The 21125-nt window shown below is 67.8% G+C and overlaps 10 protein-coding genes across 10 annotated transcripts; 6 read left to right on the top strand and 4 right to left on the bottom strand.

The window, feature by feature from the left end:
* Nucleotides 1-13: 13 nt before the first annotated feature.
* Nucleotides 14-1771, bottom strand: MICPUN_53977 (hypothetical protein; the record flags this gene model as incomplete). Its single annotated transcript, XM_002499689.1, has 1 exon — nucleotides 14-1771. The coding sequence occupies one exon, from the start codon at nucleotides 1769-1771 to the stop codon at nucleotides 14-16; it is 1758 nt and encodes a 585-aa protein (XP_002499735.1).
* Nucleotides 1772-2135: 364 nt separating this feature from the next.
* Nucleotides 2136-2756, top strand: MICPUN_78982 (predicted protein; the record flags this gene model as incomplete). The annotated part of the gene is made up of 1 exon (XM_002500173.1): nucleotides 2136-2756. One exon carries the CDS (start codon nucleotides 2136-2138, stop codon nucleotides 2754-2756), a length of 621 nt encoding a protein of 206 aa, XP_002500219.1.
* A 64-nt stretch (nucleotides 2757-2820) lies between these two features.
* Nucleotides 2821-5715, bottom strand: MICPUN_79019 (predicted protein; the record flags this gene model as incomplete). Its single annotated transcript, XM_002499688.1, has 2 exons — nucleotides 2821-4572; nucleotides 4645-5715. The coding sequence occupies 2 exons, from the start codon at nucleotides 5713-5715 to the stop codon at nucleotides 2821-2823; spliced, it is 2823 nt and encodes a 940-aa protein (XP_002499734.1).
* A 506-nt stretch (nucleotides 5716-6221) lies between these two features.
* On the top strand, nucleotides 6222-10805 carry MICPUN_98769 (predicted protein; the record flags this gene model as incomplete). The annotated part of the gene is made up of 1 exon (XM_002500172.1): nucleotides 6222-10805. One exon carries the CDS (start codon nucleotides 6222-6224, stop codon nucleotides 10803-10805), a length of 4584 nt encoding a protein of 1527 aa, XP_002500218.1.
* Nucleotides 10806-10946: 141 nt separating this feature from the next.
* Nucleotides 10947-12205, top strand: MICPUN_53978 (predicted protein; the record flags this gene model as incomplete). Its single annotated transcript, XM_002500171.1, has 2 exons — nucleotides 10947-11430; nucleotides 11479-12205. 2 exons carry the CDS (start codon nucleotides 10947-10949, stop codon nucleotides 12057-12059), a joined length of 1065 nt encoding a protein of 354 aa, XP_002500217.1. The 3' UTR covers nucleotides 12060-12205.
* A 178-nt stretch (nucleotides 12206-12383) lies between these two features.
* On the top strand, nucleotides 12384-13757 carry MICPUN_107685 (predicted protein). Its single transcript, XM_002500170.1, has 2 exons — nucleotides 12384-12485; nucleotides 12617-13757. The coding sequence occupies exons 1-2, from the start codon at nucleotides 12386-12388 to the stop codon at nucleotides 13696-13698; spliced, it is 1182 nt and encodes a 393-aa protein (XP_002500216.1). The 5' UTR covers nucleotides 12384-12385; the 3' UTR covers nucleotides 13699-13757.
* A 45-nt stretch (nucleotides 13758-13802) lies between these two features.
* Nucleotides 13803-14714, top strand: MICPUN_55850 (predicted protein; the record flags this gene model as incomplete). Its single annotated transcript, XM_002500169.1, has 1 exon — nucleotides 13803-14714. One exon carries the CDS (start codon nucleotides 13803-13805, stop codon nucleotides 14712-14714), a length of 912 nt encoding a protein of 303 aa, XP_002500215.1.
* A 32-nt stretch (nucleotides 14715-14746) lies between these two features.
* MICPUN_107686 (predicted protein) lies at nucleotides 14747-16173 on the bottom strand. The gene is made up of 2 exons (XM_002499687.1): nucleotides 16057-16173; nucleotides 14747-15967 (listed from the first exon to the last, which is right to left on the bottom strand). Exons 1-2 carry the CDS (start codon nucleotides 16167-16169, stop codon nucleotides 14827-14829), a joined length of 1254 nt encoding a protein of 417 aa, XP_002499733.1. The 5' UTR covers nucleotides 16170-16173; the 3' UTR covers nucleotides 14747-14826.
* A 1860-nt stretch (nucleotides 16174-18033) lies between these two features.
* MICPUN_53981 (predicted protein) lies at nucleotides 18034-19848 on the bottom strand (the record flags this gene model as incomplete). Its single annotated transcript, XM_002499686.1, has 1 exon — nucleotides 18034-19848. One exon carries the CDS (start codon nucleotides 19846-19848, stop codon nucleotides 18034-18036), a length of 1815 nt encoding a protein of 604 aa, XP_002499732.1.
* Nucleotides 19849-20028: 180 nt separating this feature from the next.
* On the top strand, nucleotides 20029-20958 carry MICPUN_55854 (predicted protein; the record flags this gene model as incomplete). The annotated part of the gene is made up of 1 exon (XM_002500168.1): nucleotides 20029-20958. One exon carries the CDS (start codon nucleotides 20029-20031, stop codon nucleotides 20956-20958), a length of 930 nt encoding a protein of 309 aa, XP_002500214.1.
* Between the last annotated feature and the right edge of the window lie 167 nt (nucleotides 20959-21125).

The following is a 21125-nucleotide window of genomic DNA, read 5'->3' as shown; positions in this document are numbered from 1 at the left end:
CGGCTAATCATAGCTAGAGATATCTCGTCTGGGTCGCAGACTTTACCGGCAGCCTATCGATCGTCCCACCGTCCAGTATCTTCCTGCGAAGGATCCCCACCCAGTTCGCCTGCCCTCGTTTCAGCCCGCGCCTCACCGCGGCGTCACCCGGCAGTAAATCAGGGTCGTCGATGCAGTCCATCGCCGCTTGCATCGCGAGCTCCTCCTCGTCAATCGACATCAGCGTCGGGTTCGTCTGGGGCGCGTTTACTTCGTCTAAACCGCACGCGTCGTCGCCGCCGTCGTCGACCCAGCCCGCCGCCACGAGAGCCTTCGCCCTGTTGTACACGTTCTGCGCGTACCGCCTGCTGTATCCGACCCTGACGCACGCGCTCTTGATGGACACGCGCGAATCCTCCGGGCACCGAGCGCGCGATTGCAGCCAGAGCTCGGCGGCTTCGAGCTCCTTCGCCTTGTCGCGGGGGCGTTTGTCGCGGGGGGGTCTGACCGGAACCCCCCGCCGTTCCTCGGCGCCTGCCTCGCCGCGACCCGAATCGCCGCGCCCGTACCTCTCACCGTAGCCGTGCCCGTACGCGTAGCCGTACGCGTAGCCGTAGCCCGACGGCTTGTCCATTTTTTTGGGACAGTTCCGCTGGTTGTGGCCGACCTCGCCGCAGAAGGAGCACCGCGTCGAGTCGGGATATTTCTTCTCCACCGCGACCTTCTCATCGTGCCAGCGTTTGTTGTGGTCCGGCGACCCGCACACGCTGCACGTCTTCGGGCGAAACGCCCGGCCGAACCTCGAAGCCGTCGCGGGTTGAATCACCCGAGCGTACAGCTTCGGCCTGCCGCGGGATCTTTGCTCGACGTCCTCCGTCGCCGCCGGCTCTCTCTCGATCGAGCTGGTCGATTGCTTCCGAATCGGTCCCGTGGACTCGTCCGGCGCGATACGCCACGGCGCGGGAGGGTGCGGGGTCAACTTACGCTCGTAAAAGTCGCGGTACTTGCCCTCGAAGTACTCCTCGAGGTCGACGTCGTCGTCGTCCCTCCCGGGCAACCTAACCTTTCGCGCCTCCGGGCTGGGACCCGCGGCGCCGCCCGACTCGAGATATCCGATAGCCTCGAGTTCCGTAGCCCCCTGCCTGAGTTTTCCCGTCAACGCATCGACGTCTCGCTGGAACGCCACCGGGCAGCTTCGCTTGTTGTGCCCAACCTCGCCGCAGCAGCTGCAACGCCGCGGTGCCTTCTTATCTTCGTTTCTGCCCTCGGGCTCCTGCGAGGTTTTGCGCCACTGCTCGAGCGCGGGGACGTTACCGAGGCCCAGCGCGGCGAGGCCGGAGAGCTGCTGGGTGAGGCCCTTGAACAACTCGGCCTGCTGCCGCGACGCCTGCAGCGACAGGCCGGATCCGGGCGCCCCGTCGTTTGCTCCTCCCAGGCCGGGGGGCGGGCGCGAGAGGACTCGCTCGTTGAGAATCTTGCGCTGCCTAGCGCTCAGGGGCCTGCGAGAGAACACCGGTGTGGGTGTTGGCGGAGCCATGCTGGGCTCGGACGTGCTCGGATCCTCGTCGTCGCCCGCCTTCCCGGGCTCTCTCGCTGCACCGCACGACACCCGAATTCTTCGCTGGATCTCTGCATTCTCGGAAGGTGCCGCGCCCCGCCGGGTCGCGCCAGGCCGCCCGTCGCACCGCGCTCTCGAGCCCACCGCCGCACCCGCGCCTCCTCTCCGCCCGACGGCGGGAAGAAGTCGCCCCGCTCCCCCGAGAGGGGGCGAGGCGAGGCAGGCCTGCGCCATTCTCCACTGTCGGTCTCGGCCTTATCGTCGGTCAGATGGCGGGAGTCGTCGTCCGCTGCCTCATCGAAAGATTTCTGTCTGTTCCATTTCCTCCCGTTGGAAATTTCGCGAGCGGCTCCAGTTCTTAGGGCAAGGGCCGACCTGTGACTCCTGATGGCCGACCTGTGCGTTTATCCCGACCCACATGCGCCCGTTATCTCCCCTCTCGGACCCGACACCCGCACAGCACCTGCTGGGGCGCAGCGCTTGTCGTCCCGGAATCCAAAACCAAATTCTTCCTGAACGAATCGGCCCCCTTTCTCTCAACCGTCCCGCGTTCGACAGGCTGAACGATAAGGCCCTGGAGGCGAGCTTGCAGAGCAGCATGGGCTTACACGAGCTCGAGGAGGTGGACCCGAGCCTGGCTGACGGCCACCGCATCTTCTACGAGCGCGAGGTGCCGTTTGAGCTTCGCTCGGCGCAGGGCAACGAGGAGCCCAGAGAGGTTGGCGCGCTCGAGGCGATCAGGGTGAAGATACTCGCGCTGGGAGATGAGGGCGCGTTCACGGGCCTGCGTGTGGAGCTCACGAGCGAGTCCAACCTGTTCTTCCACTACGTCCACGAGCTCGACATCGCCGGTTTTAAGAAGCTGCAGCAGGGGCAGAACCTGATGGTGGACTTTGCCGAGTATCCGAGCGTGATGGTGAGAAACCTGGACAACTGCATCAAGCAGCCGCACTCGCACCTCGCGGTGCTGGTCATGAAGCGCGACGGCTCCGCCCGGCTCGATTTCATCCAGAATATGGAGTACAAGTTCGTCGAGCTGCTGTCCATCGACCTGAAGGCCAGCGGCGAGGATGTGGTCAGGGAGCAGATCTCGTACAGGTACAACGCGATGAAGAACAGGATGGCGCTGATGCAGGCGAGGCTCGCGGACGTCAACGCGTTGGTGAAGATCAAGAATCCCTCGCTATTGCTGCAGCTCAAGAAGGCGTCGCTCTCGTGAGCGTGTAGTCTAGGAGGAGGAGACGACATCTTCCGCGGCGGTGTGTATCAAAGAGTTCCAAATATTAAAAAATGTCGCCCCCCGACCCAATCCGGCTCTTCTGATCACCAGCCCTGCCTCTCGGCGGCGTGGGCGGCCTGTCCTTGTTGAGCGCCAGCTGCCAGCTCCCGCCCTCCATGTCCTCGTCCTCTCCACCGTCGCCGTACAGCGCCGACGGCGGCAGCGGATGGATCAACTTCGGATACAGCTTCAGGTCCCTTCCGAGAACTAAGATGGCGCCGGCGTTGTTAGCCGTGCCGCAGTAGTTTGTGGCCGAGAACACGGTTATGAGAAGCCCGCCCGCGAACCGCTCGAACCCGTCCATGACGCACTCGTGCGCGCGGATGATCATCTGCAGGTCGTTGTCCTCGCAGAACTTCCGCACCCTGTCGGGCCCGAACGTGACCAGCCCCGGGCCCCGAGCGTTGGGTCGCAGGCCCTCCACCCTGTCGCTCTCCGTCGGATCCGACCAGAGGACGTCCATGAGCATGATACCGCCGGACTCGATCGTGAGCGGGCGCTCGAGCTCCTCCAGCTGTGAGATGTGCGTGATGCTCCGCCCGATGCCGCCGTGCATGCACGCCACGCGGTCCTCGATCACCGCCGCGAGGGGAAGCCACTGGAACAGGTTGTTGAACCGGGTCCAAGCCTGCACGCCAGCCTCCTCGCCCAGCCTCTCTATGCACTCCGTGCGAAATCCGAACAGAGCGTTGATGTCAGCCTCCTCGTGGTTACCCCGGAGCAGGTGGATGTTATCGGGATGCTCAATCTTTAGCGCCAAGAGCAGCGACATCGTCTCGAGCGAGTACGCCCCGCGGTCCACGTAATCGCCCAGGAACAGGTAGTCGATGTACGCGATATCACCAGCCGTGCTCGGGCTTCCGTACTCGGCAAAGAGGCGCATGAGATCGCCGTACTGCCCGTGGAGGTCGCCGAAGATTTTGGTGGGCGCGCGAAGTCGCAGCACGGTTGACTCCGCCTGGAACTTTTCCTCAGCCAGGGTGCACAGCTCGTCGATTTCGTCGACGTTGAGGATGAAACCCCGGCTGGCTCCCACCGGGTCGGGTTCCCACTGCCTCGGGTGGAGGAGCTCGTTGAGCACCTTGCGGGGCACCGTGTCGGGCTTCTCGTGGTCCGGGGTGAGCACGCCGCGGCCGTCGGGAGTCATCGATCCCGGGTCCAGGCTGCCCATCTTCACCATCGGCGTGCCAAACGCCGCCATGTCCGGCCCAATCCTCTTGCTCTCGGATTCAAACTGGTCGATGGACAGCTGCCTGACCAAACTGCCCAGACCCGACGCCGGTCCGTCGTGCGAACCCGCCGCCACCACGACGGCGCGGTGGTGCAGACGAACCTCCGAGCTCGGCGGCTTCCTCGCCGTCGACGCCGTCCCTCTCGCACCCCTCGCGCCGCCCCTCGCCGTGGACTGCGGGGAAGGCGTGTGAACGGACGATTTACCGCTCCCGTGGCTCTCCGGCGGGGAGTCGATGTCCACGTGCGCCGCCTTGGCGAGGGCGACCGCGGCTTGGGCCTCCTCGGAGCTCAGCTTGGTCATCGCCTCGTTGTTCGCGCCGATGTTATTCTCCGGCGACCCATCCGCGCTCCCGGGCGAGCCGTGGTCAAACTTGAGCGACCCGGCGCTCCCGCCGACGAACTTGAGGGACCCGAGGTTCGTGCCACCCGGGGTGGCGAACCCGGGTTTAACCGATCCGCCGTGGTCGGAGTTGACCGAACCGCCGCTATGGTCGGGGTTCGCCGACAAAAACGCCGCCGCCTCCTCGAGGAGCCCCGCGTCGCGAAGCCACCGACGCCACGCGGGCGCGGTGAGGTCGACGTGCTCAGCCAGCACCGCGGTCGCCTCCGTTCTGGTCAGCCCCTGCGCCGCCGGGCTCTCCTCCATCACGTACATGTCCCCGAGCAGGTTACCCCCGCGCAAGCCGCCGCACACGAAGACCAACGGACCGACGCCCGCGGTGGTGTGGCGGCACCTGCGACTCGCCGTCGCCGCCGCCGCGCTCGAACCCCCCGCGCGCTCAATCTCCGCCACGGACCAACCCGCGGCTGAACCCGCGGACGTGTTCAGCACGGCGAGTGACAGGTGGTCGTCCACCATGGACCCCCCGCCGAGGGCACCGCCGCTGACGTGCAGCCTCGTCCCGACAAACGCCACCGCGTGCTGGTACCTAGCCGTGGGCGCCTCGCCGGGCGCCGCCGCCCACTCCCACCTGCCGTCGCGGTGCCTCGCCAGCCCGAAGGCGTCGGAGAGGGGTGAGCTGTCCGCGCCTCTGCCGCCGCAGAGGAGCAAGAGGCCGTCGGCGCGCGGCGCGGCGGCGGCGTACATGCGCGGCGGCGGGACGTCACCCGCCGGGTTCATCTTGAACCACTCGTACGGCTTGGACGTGGTGTCCAGGCACCAGCTGTCGCCCAGGGGCTTGGCGCCGTCGTTGCCGCCGTGCACGACGAGGAACCGCTGCGCGACGAAGGATATGACGTGCGCGTACCTCTGTCCGGGTCCCGGGCCCTTGACGGACACGCGGTGCCACCGCGGCGCGCCCTGCAGGTCGAGGACGTGGAGATCCTCGGACGCGAGTCCCGACGGTCCGATTCCTCCCTGCACCACCACCATGTTGCCGACCGCCGCGGCGCTGTGCGCGGCTCGAGGGGAGGGACCCTCGCCCGTCGGGTCCAGCTTGGTCCACACGCCGCTGCGCACGTCGAAGCTGTGCACGTCGGAGGTTGCTCCCGCGAGCCTGATGCCGCTGGTGCTCCCGCTCGGCCCGTCGCCCTCGAGCGCGGTGGCGCCACCGAATATGATGAGCCGCTGCCCGCCGCCGTCCGCGGGGACGCACGTCAGCGTGTGACCGCATCGGGGACCCGGGTCGTCGCTCCTGGTGTCCACGTGGAACTGCGCGCAGAGCATCCCGTCGCCCTCCATCGCGCCCGAACCCACCGCTCTCTTTCCTTTTTCGCCCCCGTTTCTTTGGGTCCAGATCGCGATTACTCACGTCGCGTTCAGCGGGTGAGATCCACCGAGTCGGCGTGCGACCGGAACCGAGTGAAGCTCGCGGGGATGCTCGGCCAACCGAGCGAAGACCCCGTGCGAAGCGTTGCCCGCCTCGCGGATATGGCCTCTCTGTTCAACAGATCTTGGAGGCCCCTCTCTCACCGACCCAGCTACGAGATTTGAATTGCGAACGGGACTCCGGCAGTCCGGATCCATCGATAATTGGAGTATTGTTGTAACTGTTTGCATGTTCTTCTATACGCGGTATCAACACATAATACGTTTCTTTCTGTGCTGAAATAATCGTACAACGTGATACTTTCCAATCCACCAAATCTGAGGGGGAAGGGAAAGCCGTTGAGAACGCGTTTCGGCAGCTCCGAGAGGGACATCCATAGCGAGAGACGCCTCCGCCAGCCATCATGGCGACGGACGGCGCCGATGCGGAGCTGCGGAGCAAGTATGACGCCTCCACGCGGCTGCTGCAGGCGCAGTGCGACACGATCGAGCGCCTGCACGAGCGCCTTCGCGAGATGCAGAGGCTGCCGGAGTCGTCAAATCGAGCTTCCGAAGCTGGGGATGGCTGGACCCCCGCGGGGAAGGAGAACGAAGCGCTGCAGGTGAAGTACGCGCGCGCCAAGCGGTTGGTGAAGCTCCAATCCATCGAGCTCGCCAAGGCGAGAGAGAGCGCCAAGCGCGCGAGCACCGTCGCGGAGGCGAGCGAGGCGCGCGCGGCGCTCGCCGAGCAATCGCTCGCCAACACGCAGGACTCCGCGCTGTCCCTCCGGGAGGACTACGCGCGGGCGCTGGAGCGCGCGCAGAGCGAGGCGACGGCGCTCCGTCGCGAACGCGACGCGGAGGCTGCGAACGCGTCGGCGGCGACCACCGAGCTCTCGCGCGCGCTGGCTGCCACGGAGTCGGCCACCGCCCAGCTCCGCGAGGCTGTCGTCGCGGAGTGCAGAGCCAAGGAGTCGCTCCTGGACGAAGCGTCGCGACGCGAAGCCGCGGACGAGGAGGTCCACCGACTGCGACAGGACCTCGAACTCACCAGAAACGAGCTCGCGGACGTCAACCGCGAGGTGCGAACGATGAACGAGCGCCTGCACGCGGCGGAGACGGCGGCGACGGAGGCGGTCAAAGACGCGGAATCGGCGAGGATGGGTTCGGTGGCGGATCGGTGCGCGAAGAGCGACGCCGAGGAGGCCGCAGCCTTACTCACCGCGCGACTCGAGGCTTCGGAGAGACGCGCGTCCATGATGGAGGCGGCGCGGGACGCCGCGATGACGCAGAGGGACGTCGCGACGGAGCGAATCGAGACGGAAGCCGAGGAGTCGCGAAAGGAGCTCGACGCCGCGCGCGCGGCAGCCGCCAAGGCGCACAGGGAGGCCCAGAAGCTCACCGTCGCGCTCGACGATGCCCGTCGCGCCGCCACTCACGCGCAGACGCGGGTGAGGGAATTGACGGAGCGGCTCGAGACCGCCGAGGCTGACTACGCCTACGCCGAGAAACTCACGGAGGACGCGGTGAAGGAACTGGAGACGGAGCGAGCCCGGTTCGAACTCGAGGGGGAGAAACGCGCCAGGCGCGAGAAGGAGTTCATGCGCGAGGCGGAGCAGGCGGCGTCGCAGAGGTGGGAGGCGCAGACCCAGGACGAGGTGGAGGATTTGCGCGCGCAGGTCACCTCGCTCCGAGCCGAAAAAGAACGCGCCGAAAATCTTCTCGCCGCCGCCGCCGCGGAGAACGCCGCGAGGGTCGCCGCGGCGGAGGAAAAACGCGAAGCCGCCGAGCTCGTCGCGACGGTAGTGACGGCGGCGACGGCGACGGCGGTGTCCCCGATGGCGACGTGGGTGCGCGGCGGCGGGCTGGCGCAAAACTCCTATCCGACACCCTCGAAGGCCACGCCGCCGCCCCTGGCGGCGGGCTATCCCACGCCCGTAGCCGGCTCCACCCCGGGGGACGCGACGCCGCGCCTGCCCGCGCGTTCCCGCGGCGCCAACGTCGCGCCCGCGCCCGGGGCGGCTCGTAAGACGATCAAGAGCCTCAAATCGCGAAACGAGGAGCTCCGAGCGAAGCTGGATGCCGAGAAGAAGGCGAGAAACGAGCGCGCCGAGGCGAGGGAGAATGCGCGCGACGCGTCCGCCAAGAAACACGCCGCGAGACTCGAGCGTAAGCTGGCGTCGGCGGAGGCGAGGCTCGTCGCGCTGGACGAGCGGTGGAACATCGCCGGCAAGGCTTGGAACGCGAAAATCGAGGATGAAAAGAACGGCGTCGTCAGGGCTTTTGAGGTGCTCGAGTGCGAGGTTGACAAGATCGCGGAGGCTGCGACCGCCGCGGTGAAACAGGCGGAGGCGGCGACCGAAAATGTGGGCTCCGCGGCCGACCGAGCGGAGCGACGGGCGGCGGAAAACGCCGAGAAGGCTGTCGCCGCCGCGAGGGACCAAGCCGCCGCGGCGAAAGAGTCCGCCGAGGCTTCCATCGCCGCGGCCGCCAAGGCGCACAAGGAGGAGCTCGACGCGATACGCGCCGCGGCCGTCAAGAGTTCCGAGCGAGTGGGCGCCGCGGAGGTTGCCAAGACGGCGGCTGAGGCTAGGGCTGCGCACGCCGAGGCCAAGGCGCGACAATCCGAGGTTGAGAGGGAAGCCGCGGTGGCCGAGGCGCTCGCTGCGAGGTCCCGCGCGGACGCCGCCGAATCACGCGCGGCGGCTGCGGAGTCGGCTCGAGAGGCTGCGCGCGTCGAGGCGTCGGCGGCGGTTGGGGAGCTCCGGGGCGGTCTCCGCGCGAAGGAGCAATCAGACGCGAGAGCGACGGATGCGGAATCGAGAGCCGCCGACGCGGAATCGAGGGCGACCGACGCGGAGGCGGCGCGCGCAGCCGCCGAGGCTGAGGCGTTGGAGGCGGTCGCACGCGCGGCGAGCGCGGCGGAGGAGGCTGCCGTGGCGGAAAATCTTCGATCCAGGGCGGATGCGCGAGCCGAAGAGGCGGAAGCGGCGCTCGGCGACGCGGAAAAACGCGCCGCGGAAGCTGAAAAGGCGGCGGATGCGGCTGCCGCCGCCGAGGCGAGGGCGAGGGCGGCGCTGGCCGAGGCTGAACTGCGCGCGTCGATGTCCTTAACCCGCGCGGAGGCTGCCGAGGAGGCGTTGGCGGCGGAGCAACGCGCGGCGGAGGCTATGGGCGTGCCGCCGGGGTCGGAGCTCTCGTCCGCGATGGCGGCGGCGGCGATCAAGGTTAAGGAGGCCAACGCCCGCGCCGAGGAGGCGGAGAAGACGGCGAGGGTGGCGCGAGCCGCCGCGGCGACGGCGGAGACGCGCGCGGCGGAGACAGAGCGCGCGGCGCGGGCGGCTGCCGACGAAGCGATCGCCGCCGCCGACCGACGCGCGAACAAAGTCGAGGAGCTCGCGACGGAGAAGGCGCTCGCGTCAGTCGCCGAAGCAAAGGCTCGCGCCGAAGCCGCCGAACGAAGGGCGGAAGAGGTTAACCTCGAACTCGTACAGCTCCGCGAGACGACCGCGACGGAGCTTAAGGAGGCTGACGCCCGCGTCGAGGCAGCTGAGATTGCGCGAGAGTTTGCCGAGAAATCAGCCGAGATGGCCAACGGCGCGGCGGCGTCGGCGGGGGCGGCGGACCGAGCCGCCGAGGAAGCCCTCGCCGCCGCCGCCGCCGCCCAGACCCGCGCGGCCGCGATCGAGCGCAACGCCAACGACGCCGTGGCCCTCGCCGAACGACGCCTCGAGGAGGTGGAGAGGCGCGCCGCGTCGTCGCTCGCCGCCGCGGAGGCTCGGGTCGTCGAAGCCGAGATGTCGGCGGCGGCGAAGGCGACGGAGCTCGCCGCCGCGGCGGTCGCCCTGGCCGAGGTCAAGGCAGCCGAGGACGTGGCGGCCGCCAAGCGCGAGGCGGAGGCTAAGGCTAAGCGAGCGTACGAGACGGTCAAGACGCAGATCGGCGCGGCGGTGGCGAGAGCCGAGGCTGACGTCGAGACGATGAAGAAGGCTGGGCGGCTGGCCATCTCCGAGGCGGAGACGCGCATCGCGGAAGCGGAGAGGAGGGCGCTCGCCGCCGAGGTTGAGCTCGAGCGCCGCGCCGCCGAAGCGCCGGGTGTGCCATCCGAGTCGGCGGAGGCGATCGAGGGGGCTTGTTTCGCGAGGGAACGCGCGCAATTTGCCGAGAAGGTGGCGGAGGCTAACGCCAGAGCCGCCGCCGCGGAGGACGAGGCTGAATCGACCGAGGCGGCGGCGTCCGCGGCTGTCGCGAGGGCCATCGCCGCGGAGGCTGCCGCGAAGAGCGCCGAGGCGGAGGCGAGGCGCGCGGTGGACGCGTGCAACGCCGCGGTGAGGGACCGCGTGGCGGCGCAGAGGGAGGCGAGCGACGCGAAGGCTGCGCTGGAGGAGGCGGAGACGGAAAGAGCCGACGCCATCGCCGCCGCCGCCGACGCGAACCGCCGCGCCGCGGAAAACGTCGAGCTCCTCCACGAGTCGAAGGCGCGACTCGCGCAGCTGTGGAAACGCGCGGAGAACGCCGAGGATGAGCTCCGGAGGGCCCGCGCGGAGGCTGAGAGGGTCGCGGCAAAAGGGGCTGATGAGAGGGTCGCTTCGACGCGGCTCAAGGCGGAGACGGCGTCGCGACTCAAGACTCAAACCAAGACTCAAACCCGGGTCGGGTCCGAGAGGAAGGCGGAGGCGCCCAAGTCGCCGATCGTCGCGGAGGCGCGGGCCAACGCGGCGGCGGCGATGGCCGTCGTTCGCGACGCGCAGGCTGCGCTGGCCACGGCGCGGGACGCCGTCGACGCGGAGAGGGGCGGTCATCGTTCAACCTCGAGGAGAGTTTCTGTCGGGGGTACGTCAAAGGCTGACGCGCGAGCCGCGGCGCTGCGAAGGTACCAGGGCAACGCCGCGAAGCGGTCGCCGCTGCCGCCGACGCCGACTGGGAAGGAGAATGCGTCGGTGTCGCCCGTTCGGTACCCGTCGGAACCGAGGAGCCCCTTGGCGGGTAACTCCGCCGCGTGGAAGTAAAGTCGGAAGTAAGTAAATGTGACGAGATGCAAAAAAAAAAAGATAAGATGCCCCATCGCGAAGGCGCGCATTCGACGCTGCCGCGCGCGCGGCGGTTCGGGTGGAGTTCCCGCGAAGGCGGCACGTGGACGTCCATCTCCGATGTCGATGGCGTCGGTCGCTCGGACACCGTCGCCGCCCTTCGCGAGGCACCGCCGGTGGTCGTCCCGGGTTACGAAATCGGGCTGCTCGTCTCGACCGAGGGCCTCCGCCGCGGACCTCTCGGACCTCGCCCCCCCCGTGGACCCGTGCGCGTTCGTCCTCGAGGCCGTCGCGCGCGCCACCGCGACGGACCACTTCGTGATTTCCGCCGAGCGCGTCCTCGCGCTCGCGGCGCAGCGGGGCCTGGACCCTCAGGACCTCCTCCCCGAGTTCGTGCGCGAGGCGCAGAAACTGGCGATTCCCCCGACGTCCAAGTTCCACGTCGGCGCGGCTGCGCTGGGCGCCTCGGGCGCGGTGTACCTGGGCGTGAACGTGGAGCTCCCCGGGCTCCCTTTGAACGCGAGCATACACGCGGAGCAGTTCGCGGTGGTCACCGCGATGCGCGCCGGCGAACGCGCGCTCGAGGCGATCGCCACCACCGCCGCGCCGTGCGGACACTGCCGGCAGTTCATGAACGAGTTGCGCGGCGCCGCGGCGATGCGCGTCATCATCCCCGATCCCGGCGACGGCGCGACGAACGCGCGCAGCAAGAGACACCTCGTGTTACCGCTGTGCGACCTGCTGCCGCACTCGTTCGGGCCCCTGGACCTGACGCACGACGAATCCCTGCCCCTCATGCTGGAAGAGAGGCACAACGGCTTACGGTTCATCCCGGGTTTGACGCCCGAAGCGACGGATGAGCTCGACGCCGCCGCCGCGGCACTCGCACTTGCCGAGGCAAACGCCGCGTACGCTCCGTACAGCGCGTCGCCCGCGGGTTTGGCGCTGGTGGACGACGACGGCGTCATCCACGCCGGGCGCTCTGTGGAGTCGGCGGCGTATAATCCCACGATGTCGCCGCTGCACGCCGCGCTGGTGGCGGCGGTGGGCGGCGCCGGCATGGGGGACGCGAACGGCGGCGAGTGGGGGCGGATCGAGTCCGCGACGCTCGTGGAGATGAGCGGCGCGCCGGTGCAGTACGCGGGCACGGTGGCGCTGATCCTGAAAACCATCGCGCCGCGCGCGAGGCTGAACGTCATCGCGTGCGAAAAGGCGGAGCCCGAGGCGAGCTGACCGAGTTTGTAACAACGCGGCGCGCCGGACCACCACCGCCGCCACCGTCGCCGACACCGCCGCCGCGGACGACACGCGTCGCCGAGTGCGTGACCAGTAGTCTACCTTGATGAAGTTTGTATCATATTCCAACATCGATGAGGCGCATCTCGACCAAGGAGCCACGCTTGGCACTCTGGCTGGCGAGACTTTGTTCACAAAAAAATTGGGACCCGCGAGAAGCTTTCCCGCGAGAATCCGCGAGATCGATGTTGACACCGAAATCGCGCCCGTATCTCGGCCAGGCTGTCGAGAGTCGCGTCACTTCTCGACGTGCGCCGTTGACCATGCCCCCGCCGAGAAAGTTTCGACCCCGCGAGCCCGCCGTGCTCGTGTCGCAGACCGCGGGGTGCTTCTGGTGGCGCGAGGAAGTCCGTCGCAAGCACGGTACGCGCGCGACCCCACCCACAGATCGCCCCCGCGCCTCGGCTTTTTCCGCCCGTTCCGACGACCACCGGGAATATTCAAACCGGAGCCCACCCGACTGACCCGCTTCATCCCCACCCGTGCACGCACAGGCTCCACGCCTTGGATACCCAAGATATTCTGGGTGTTCTTCCACGTCCTGTTCATCGTCCTGCTGTTTCAGTTCGACAACGACATGACGGACGGGGGCGCCGGGTACCAGACCGGATTCGCCTTTGCGTGCCTCCTCAACCTCTACGCCTTCCTCTGCGTCGCCAACTCCAACCCCGGGTACGTCAGCGAGCAAGAGCGGTGCCCGGAGGACCAGGAGGACGTCTACAGGGAGCAGGACAGGATCAGGCGCGAGCGCATCGCGGCACGCGTGAAGGCAAAGAGGGAGCGCGAGAGACACGCGGCGGAGGCGGAGGATGTCGCGGAGGACGACGAGGGGGGCGACGACGCCGAGCTCCCGGACCTCGAGAGCGGCGGCGGCGACCGAACCACCGACCGAACGACCTCCCCTCGCGGCGAGGACGAGGGAACCGGGGGGCTGTTGGGCGCCCCGGGCGGCGCGAGCAACTCCAGCGACCTCGCGACCTCGTCGAGTTTCGTCGGCGCCGACAACGACGAACCCCCGGTGGGCCAGTACTGCAAACACTGCAAGGCGTGGCAGGGGTTGCGCACGAAGCACTGCCACGACTGCGGCAGGTGCGTGCGCCGGTTCGATCACCACTGCTTCTGGGTGGGAACGTGCGTCGGGGAGAAGAATCACGCGCGGTTCGTGTGGTACCTCGTCGCGCAAACCGCGCTCATCGTCTGGGCGTTTCACGTCAGCAACAGCGGATGGAAGTACGCGGATACGTTCCACGAGCTGTTCGAGATCAACGCCGGGCCGGTGTGCATGTCCATCGCGCTCTTCATCTTCGCCCTGTTCGTCGGTTCGCTGCTGGGCTTCCACGTGTACCTCATCGTCACCAACCAGACGACGTGGGAGGTTAGCTCGAGGGACAAGATCAGCTACCTGGCGGGGGTGCCCCACAACGTGTACGCGTTTTCGCGCGGGCCGATGCGGGACGCCAGGGAGTTTTGCTGCTCGCCCCCGCCGCCCAGGTACACGCTGCGATCGTTCGAGTGGATGAGGGAGTGGTCCAGGACGGAGACCATCTGGGAGAACAAGTACTACGTGTGTTGTTAGCGGCGCGCGCGGAGGGGCTCACATGTAACCTTGTAATACCGGGAAGAAACCAGCTATTGAAGAAACCCAACAGACCCGTCTCTCGAAATAACCAAACAAAACCGATGGCGCTGCCGTCCCTCTCCGCGTCGGAGGTTGAGGAAGGGGAGGACGCCGCCGCGCTTATCCTGAAGCACGGTGCGGTGGTGGTGAGGGGTGTGGTCTCCCTGGCGACGTGCGCGGAGACGCGGGCTCGCATCGATGAGCGCCTCCGTCTGGCTAATCTCGAGGCGTTCGGGGAAGAAAGTACCACGGCCGAGTTCTCGGCGGCTGGGAGAACGCCCGAGCAGGTTGACGCGGCCGCCAGGTACTTCGGCAACGTCACCGCCCCGGTGCACCGTCGCGACCTCAAGCTCGCGCTGAACGAAGAGGTCGGCGAGTGCGTGCGCCAGCTGTTGCGCGCGTGCGGACCGTGTATCGCGTCCATACTCACGGCGGACGCCGAGATGTGCGAGCTGAGTGCCCTCGTCTCGGACCCGGGCGCCCCCGCGCAGCCGCTGCACCCGGACACGCAGACGTCGGGAACGCGCGCGCACTGCGGATTGATCACCGCGTTCGTCGCCACGCAGGACGTGACGCCCGAGATGGGACCGACGGAGGTTTGCGCGCGGTCAAACGTCGCCGAAGCTCACCGAGCGTTGTCAAACGGCGGCGGCGGCGGCGGTGACTCACCGGGCGGTGACTCACCGGGCGGCGGCGAGGCGGGGAAGCTCCGCGCGCTGACCGCCGCCGGTTTCCCCGCGCCCGTCCCGGCGCTGCTGCGCGCCGGCGACGTCCTGCTGATGGACTCGCGGGTCATCCACAGGGGCGGGGCGAACGACGGGGCAAAGAGGCGGACTCTGTTAGTTTGCACGTTCCAGGTGCCAAACAACCCGGCGCCGGGGAGCACGTACTCGCTGCTGGACGAGTACGCGGGACGGTTCAGGCTCGGGGGTTTCGAGCGGTGGAAAGACCCAGCCGCGGCGACGGCGTATTAGCGTAGTCTAGAGTGTGTGGCGCAGCGGTGAGTCGGTAGACGTGGGCTCGCTGGCTGATAGTAGGAAAAGTTGTAGCTTCAGAACGCGTCGATCGCGACATCCTCCTTCCTCCTCACTCCACGCCGAGCGCCTCGACGACCACCGGGACGTGCTCAATCTCCGACACGATCACCTTGCCCTCCGGCAGCTTCTTCGCGGGCCTATCCGGTACCCTCTCGAAGTACACCACCTCGTTCTCCGTCACGTACTTTTTCCGAAGGTTCATCAGCGCCTCGCTCTCCTCCAGCGCCGCGGCTTGCCACCGGTCGGATTCGCCCGCCGCGTCCCGGCCCCTCGCGAGGTGTTTGTTGGCCGCGTCGCAACAGGCGATCGCCTCCCCGATGTCGCTCGCCGCGAACGCCTCCTCCGCGGCGCACCTGTACGCCCTCGCCCTGTGGACGCTCGCGCCGAGCAGGATGTACGCCTGCAGCTTGCGGCTTATGCGGTTAAAGTCTCGGATATTCTCGTTGAGGATCGCATCCGCGCGCTTGTACAGGTCGTGCGCGCCGAGGTGGAGCTTGGCGACGAGATCCCCGTTTGTGCCCCGCTCCTCCGCGCGTCTCGCCGTCGCCGCCTGCGCCTCGGCGAGGCACACGCAGTACATGCACTCGGCCATGGACGGCAGCAGCTCGTTCGGCCTCTCCGCGTCCAGCTCGGGGACGAGGGACGGGAGAACCTGCGTTGACGCGTGCTTGTACACCCCCGCGGCTCTTCGAAGCGTGGTGGCCACCGCCGGGGCGGCGTCGCCCAACACGGGACCCGGCGATCGAGGCGTGTGCGTGTCCGGTTCCCCGCCTTGTCGCTTTGCGCCCTTGTCCCCGATGGGCGTTTCTACTCCTCCCCCGTGTCGACGACCCGTCGCCTCCGCGTCGTCGTCGTCGTGTCTCTCGGGTCCGACGGGCGCTCGCGGGCACTGGTCCACCGCGAGCGCCGCCTCGTCCCTGATGCGAGCGGCGAGAAGCATCCAGGCCATGCCGCGCTCCTGCTCCAGCGCGCGGTCCAACCCCTTGAGCTTGTACATGACGTCGCCGCCCTCCAGCGGGCTGGACCACTTAAATTTTAGACCGCCGGACCGGTTCGAGATCTGCAGGTTGTCCTTCTTGGAGCAGAGGCTCTCGATGAGCGGGACGTATGCCTCGCACGCGCGGGTTCGCTCGGAAGCCTTGGCGGGATCCCTGATCTCGCCCCTGGTGGAGCGCATGTCCCGTCGTGCGCTGTGAGGGTGGGGGAAAGGGCATCGAAGTCAGCGTCGGTTCGGCACCTCGGATGACGCATCGGGCAACAACGCCGCGGTCGGACTCACGTGCTGACGGTGCGCAGGGCCTCGAGCGAGAGCGACTCGTTGCTCTTGATCTCATCTTCAAACACGAAGGGTTCGGTCTCGAGCTCGCCGGCGAAGTCGAAGAGCGGCAACATGGCCGAGCGCTCCTGGCGCGCGCGCCCGAGATAATGTCAGCCTGGAGAGAAAATAATCAGACCGAGTGTCAGCATGGACTTTGACAACCGGGATGGGGCCACTTCTGCGGGGGCGGGGTTCGGCGAAGATGGCGGCTTCGCGGGTGGCCGAACGATACCTGGTGCTCGACCACCTGGACGTCGGCCAACCTTACCCGTTCCTCCGTTTGTGGGAGCGATGGGGCCTCGGCGAGGGGCCCCCGAGGGAGGAGACCCGGCGCCACCAACGCGCCGAGCCGCCGTGGTCCCCGCCGCGCCCTTCGCCGCCCCCGGCTCGAAGGCATAGCCGCCCCCGACGCGAAGATCCGCCCGCCTCGACCTTCACCGGAGCTTCCGAAGAGCATGCGCCCGTGTGGGACGACGAGGTATCGGTGGATGACCAGGAAGACGCGCGCCCACCGTCCGACTCCGATGGGGAGGATCTGGACGAGGGCACCGCCGAGGAGGAGACGACCGAAGAGGTGAGCGCCCCCGCTCCTCCTCCTCCTCCTCCTCCTCCTCCTCCTCCTCCTCCTCCTCGGCCGGCGATGTACACCGTGGATGAGATGCGCGAGATGGGTGCCAACGCTCCCCTCGTGCCCACGAAGAGGGTCGTATCCGAGGAGGAGGCCGAGGCGCTGGCGAGGAGAAAAGCGGCAGCGGCGGCGGAGGTGCAACGCCGCCTGCGGGAGCTCGCCATGCGCGAGGCAACGCCGCCCGCCGCCCACGAGGAGACGCCCGCGAAGGAACCCGAGCACGCGGCCGAAACCGCGCTCGTCAAGGAGAAGAAGGAGGAGGAGGAGGAGGAGGAGGAGGAGGAGGAGGAGCGTTTGGTGATTCCAGAGGAGCGTTTGGCGATTCCTCACGAAGGGGGGGTCGCGCCGCGTAGGTACGCCGCCGACGAGCTCAGGGCTCTCAACGTCGGATGCGACGCCCCACCGCCGGGGTTCGACCCCGACCCGGCGTGGGCCTCCTCACTGCGGCCATCTCCTCCCGCCGCCGACGCCGAGCCGGACGAGCGCGAGGGTCGCGAGGAGATGGCCGCGGAGATGGCCGAGCTCCGCGAGGCGATGGCCGCGACGGACACATCCGGGTGGTCGCTCTGGGAGGACGACGAGGGGGCGTTCGCGGAGGACTGCGCGGTGGCGCTCGACGCGCTGAAGGAGATGGACGCCGTGAGGGCTGAGCGGACGCGTGTCGCCGACGCGGACGCGGCGGCCAGGGCGACGCCGAGGGTGGACGCGGTGATCTTTCCGGCGGATGCGCTGAGGGCGTTTTCCGCGACGGACGTGGAAACTTCCGGGTGCATGCGACCTTACGCCGACGCCAGGTCTTCGCTCGGGGTGGTGTTCGGGACGTGGTCCGAGATAGAGCACGAGGGCAGCTCCGGCGTGGGCGGGTGGCGCGCGAGGGTCGGGTTCGTGCAGCCGTGGGAGGGCGAGCCTGAAGCGCTCGTCGCGTGGCTTCGCTCCGAAGAAACGAAGGTCGCGAGGAGCGGCTTGATAGGACCGGTGGGCTGGCTCAAGACGACGCACCTGACGGGACCGGCGCTCACCGCCGCGGTATCTTCCGCGTACGAGCGTGTGGGGTTGAGCGGTGACGGGGTCAACAGAGACGCGAAGAAAGCCGCGGGTGTTCCGCCGCCGGCTTCGGCGGTGTACGTGAGCCTGGACGTGGTGAGGACGGTGTTGGAGGAGCGAGCGTGCCTGGAGGTTTACGACTTGCGCACGGGCCGCGAGCTGGTGTTCGAGCTCTCCGGCGAGGACGACGACGACGACGACGACGACGACGACGACGAGTGACCGCGATAGCTACTAGTAGATCGATACGACTTTAGGGACTAAGATTAAGACCTCAGCTTGAGGAAATCCTGCATGGCGTCGGCGAGCCCTGGGGTCCACTTCCTGTACGACGTGAGCCACTCCTTATCCGTGTACTTCCCACACTGTGCGTCCTCAATCTGGCATAAATCCAGCCAGGTGTCCTCGGCTTTCGCCGCGTCCCCCGCGCGCCAGTACGTCGCCGCGAGCGCCGCTCGGACGTCGCTCGAGTACAGCTGCCGCGCCAGCGTCTCCAGTCGGGCCGTCGCGCTCGGCACGTCGCCAGACTCGAATTTCGCGAACGCGGCTTGCGCCTCCGCAATCTTGGCTTCACGTTTCTGCCTGTTCGCGGTGAACGCGTCCGCGGCGGCGTCGTAATCGCCGATAGCCTCTTCCCACCTTCCCAGCTGCTTGAGCGCCTGTGCCCTCTCGAACCTGGGAGTCGCCGCGTCTGGACCGTTCGGCCTCAGCTCCAGGCACTTACCGTAATCTTCCACGGCGCCGGCGTAGTCTTTAAGACCCTCTTTGGCGTTGGCCCTCCCGAAGAGCGCACCCGGCGCGGACGTTCCCGCGGGCGAAACCTTCAGCGAGGAGTTGTACGCGTCGATGGCGTCGTTCCACCTGTACGCGTCCACCCTCACGTCGCCCAGCAGCTTCCACGTCGCAGCCGTGGCGACTTTATCCGCATCCGTCGGGTTCGGACCTCCGCACGTTCCGTTCAACACCGAGGACAGCGCCTTCTCCGCCTCGTCCAGCTGACCGATCTCGTACATATCCCGCGCCCTGTCCATCGCCTTGAACGCGTCTTTGCTGCACACGTTGGGCTGCGCCAAGCTGAGCTCGACGGAGTTGATCCCGGGTAGAAATTCATCAAACTGCTTGGGGTCGTAGTCGCTGTACTGTCTCGCCGCCGCCGGGAGCGCCAGCGAGGACAGAGTCACCGCTAACGCCGCGGCGGCGGCGACGGCGCCGTTAGTCCCCGCGTTACCGACGTCGCCGGTCGCGTTCGTCTTCGAGGGCGCGAGTTGTTTCTTGAGTTCCACGGAGACGATGCTGACGTTGCGGAGCCCGTGCCACGCGAGGCTCTCGCGGTGCACCTCTTCGACGACGAGCCCCTTGGCCGCCGCCGTCTTCGCGAACATGTCGAGGTGCGGGTCCACGCCCCAGCCGGCGGATCCCCTTCCCGCGAGCATCGCCGCGCCGCACCTGTGCTGGTGTCCCAACACCACCCTGGCGGCGTCGTCGGCGGCGGCGGTGAGCACCTCGCGGATGACGTCGCACAAGGGGCCGTGACCGCCTACGCTGTACGTGCAATCCGAACCGACGACGAGGTCGAACGGCGCCGCGTCGGCGACGGCGGCGGGCAACTTCCCGTCGCCCCACCTGTACCGCGCGACGCGGATGTCGCAAGACGGGTCGATGGCGCCTCCCGGAGCGCGGTTGCGCGCGGCGTTGTCCTTGGCGAGCTTGAGCAGCGATTCGGAACCGCCGTCGGTGAGCACCACGCGCGTCGCGCCCATCGCGGCTGCGGCGAGACCCACCGCGCCGGTGCCACTCCCGAGCTCGAGCACGGACGCGCCCTCGAGGCCCAAGGCAGGCGCGTTGGCGCCGAGCCACCGCGTGAGGACCGCGGCGGAGCTCCAGACCTTCCCGCCGGTGCCGTACCCGCCGCTCCACCCCGGAGCTTCGAGGTCCAACCCGAGCGACGTGGCGTTCGCGGATGGTGTGACTCGGCACCCGCGACGCGATGCGCTCGCGAAGGTCGACGCGCGGCGACGCGACGCGACGAGCGGGGCGCGCGCCATCACGGGCGTACTCGCGGCGCGCGTGGAGCCGCGCATCTCGGATCACCCGCGCCTCTCGCGCCGTGCGAGTGACGGGCAGCCGCGGCTGCGGCTCCGGATAACATCAAGAGCGAGCTGCATGGCGCGCTTCAGTTTCTGCTGTTGAGAGGAAATACTGCCTCTTTGTTTCCAAACGGGCGTCGACCGGCGGGGCACTTGGACGGGGCGCGGGGGTGGATGCCAGCGATTTGGAGGCCGAACGTGGGCAGGGTGCTCCTGGATGTGGACGTCCAGGTTGGGGTGACGGAGGACGCGTCGAGCAAGGGGACGAAGCGGAAGAGGGCACCTCCCACGAAGGGGCCATGCGAGCACGGGGTGAAGTACCGGTCGAACTGCAAGGTGTGCAGCGCTTGTCCCCACGGGAAGAAGCGCAGTGTGTGCAAGGAGTGCGGTGGGTCTCAAATCTGCGAGCACGGTCGTCGCCGCTCACTGTGCAAAGCGTGCGGTGGGGGCTCCATCTGCGAGCACGGTCGTCGGCGCGACAGATGCAAGGAGTGCGGTGGTGCATCAATCTGCGTGCACAGTCGTGTACGCTCTTACTGCAAGGAGTGCGGCGGGTCATCAATCTGCCAGCACGGCCGTCAGCGCTCTGAGTGCAAGGAGTGCGGTGGGGGCTCCATCTGCGAGCACGGTCGTCGGCGCTCTGAGTGCAAGGAGTGCGGTGGGTCTCAAATCTGCGAGCACGGTCGTCGGCGCTCTAGGTGTAAGGATTGCGGCGGGTCAGGAATCTGCGAGCACGGTCGTGAACGCTCTAGGTGCAAGCAGTGCGGTGGGGGCTCCATCTGCGAGCACGGTCGTCAGCGCTCTCGGTGCAAGGAGTGCGGTGGGTCTCAAATCTGCGAGCACGGTCGTCGGCGCTCTAGGTGTAAGGATTGCGGCGGGTCAGGAATCTGCGAGCACGGTCGTGAACGCTCTAGGTGCAAGCAGTGCGGTGGGGGCTCCATCTGCGAGCACGGTCGTCAGCGCTCTCGGTGCAAGGAGTGCGGTGGGTCTCAAATCTGCGAGCACGGTCGTCGGCGCGACAGATGCAAGGAGTGCGGTGGGTCTCAAATCTGCGAGCACGGTCGTCGCCGCTCTACGTGCAAGGAGTGTCGCGCCGCGAATTAATGAGAGTCTTGATGAATGCCCATCCTCCAGCTCGCCAGCGCCGTCCCTCACTTCCCGCGGTACCTCGCCAGGAACTCCTCCTCTCGCCGTCTCCGTTCCTCCTCGCTGTCGAACTTCTCCCCGACGGTGTCAACCGCGATGTACCCCCGCGTGTCGAACTAATACCT

The sequence above is a fragment of the Micromonas commoda genome, chromosome 2 (genome assembly GCF_000090985.2).
Source record: "Micromonas commoda chromosome 2, complete sequence".
NCBI lineage: Eukaryota > Viridiplantae > Chlorophyta > Mamiellophyceae > Mamiellales > Mamiellaceae > Micromonas > Micromonas commoda.
The sequence above is the reverse complement of the archived record's forward strand: the minus strand, read 5'-3'. Positions and strand labels throughout refer to the sequence as shown.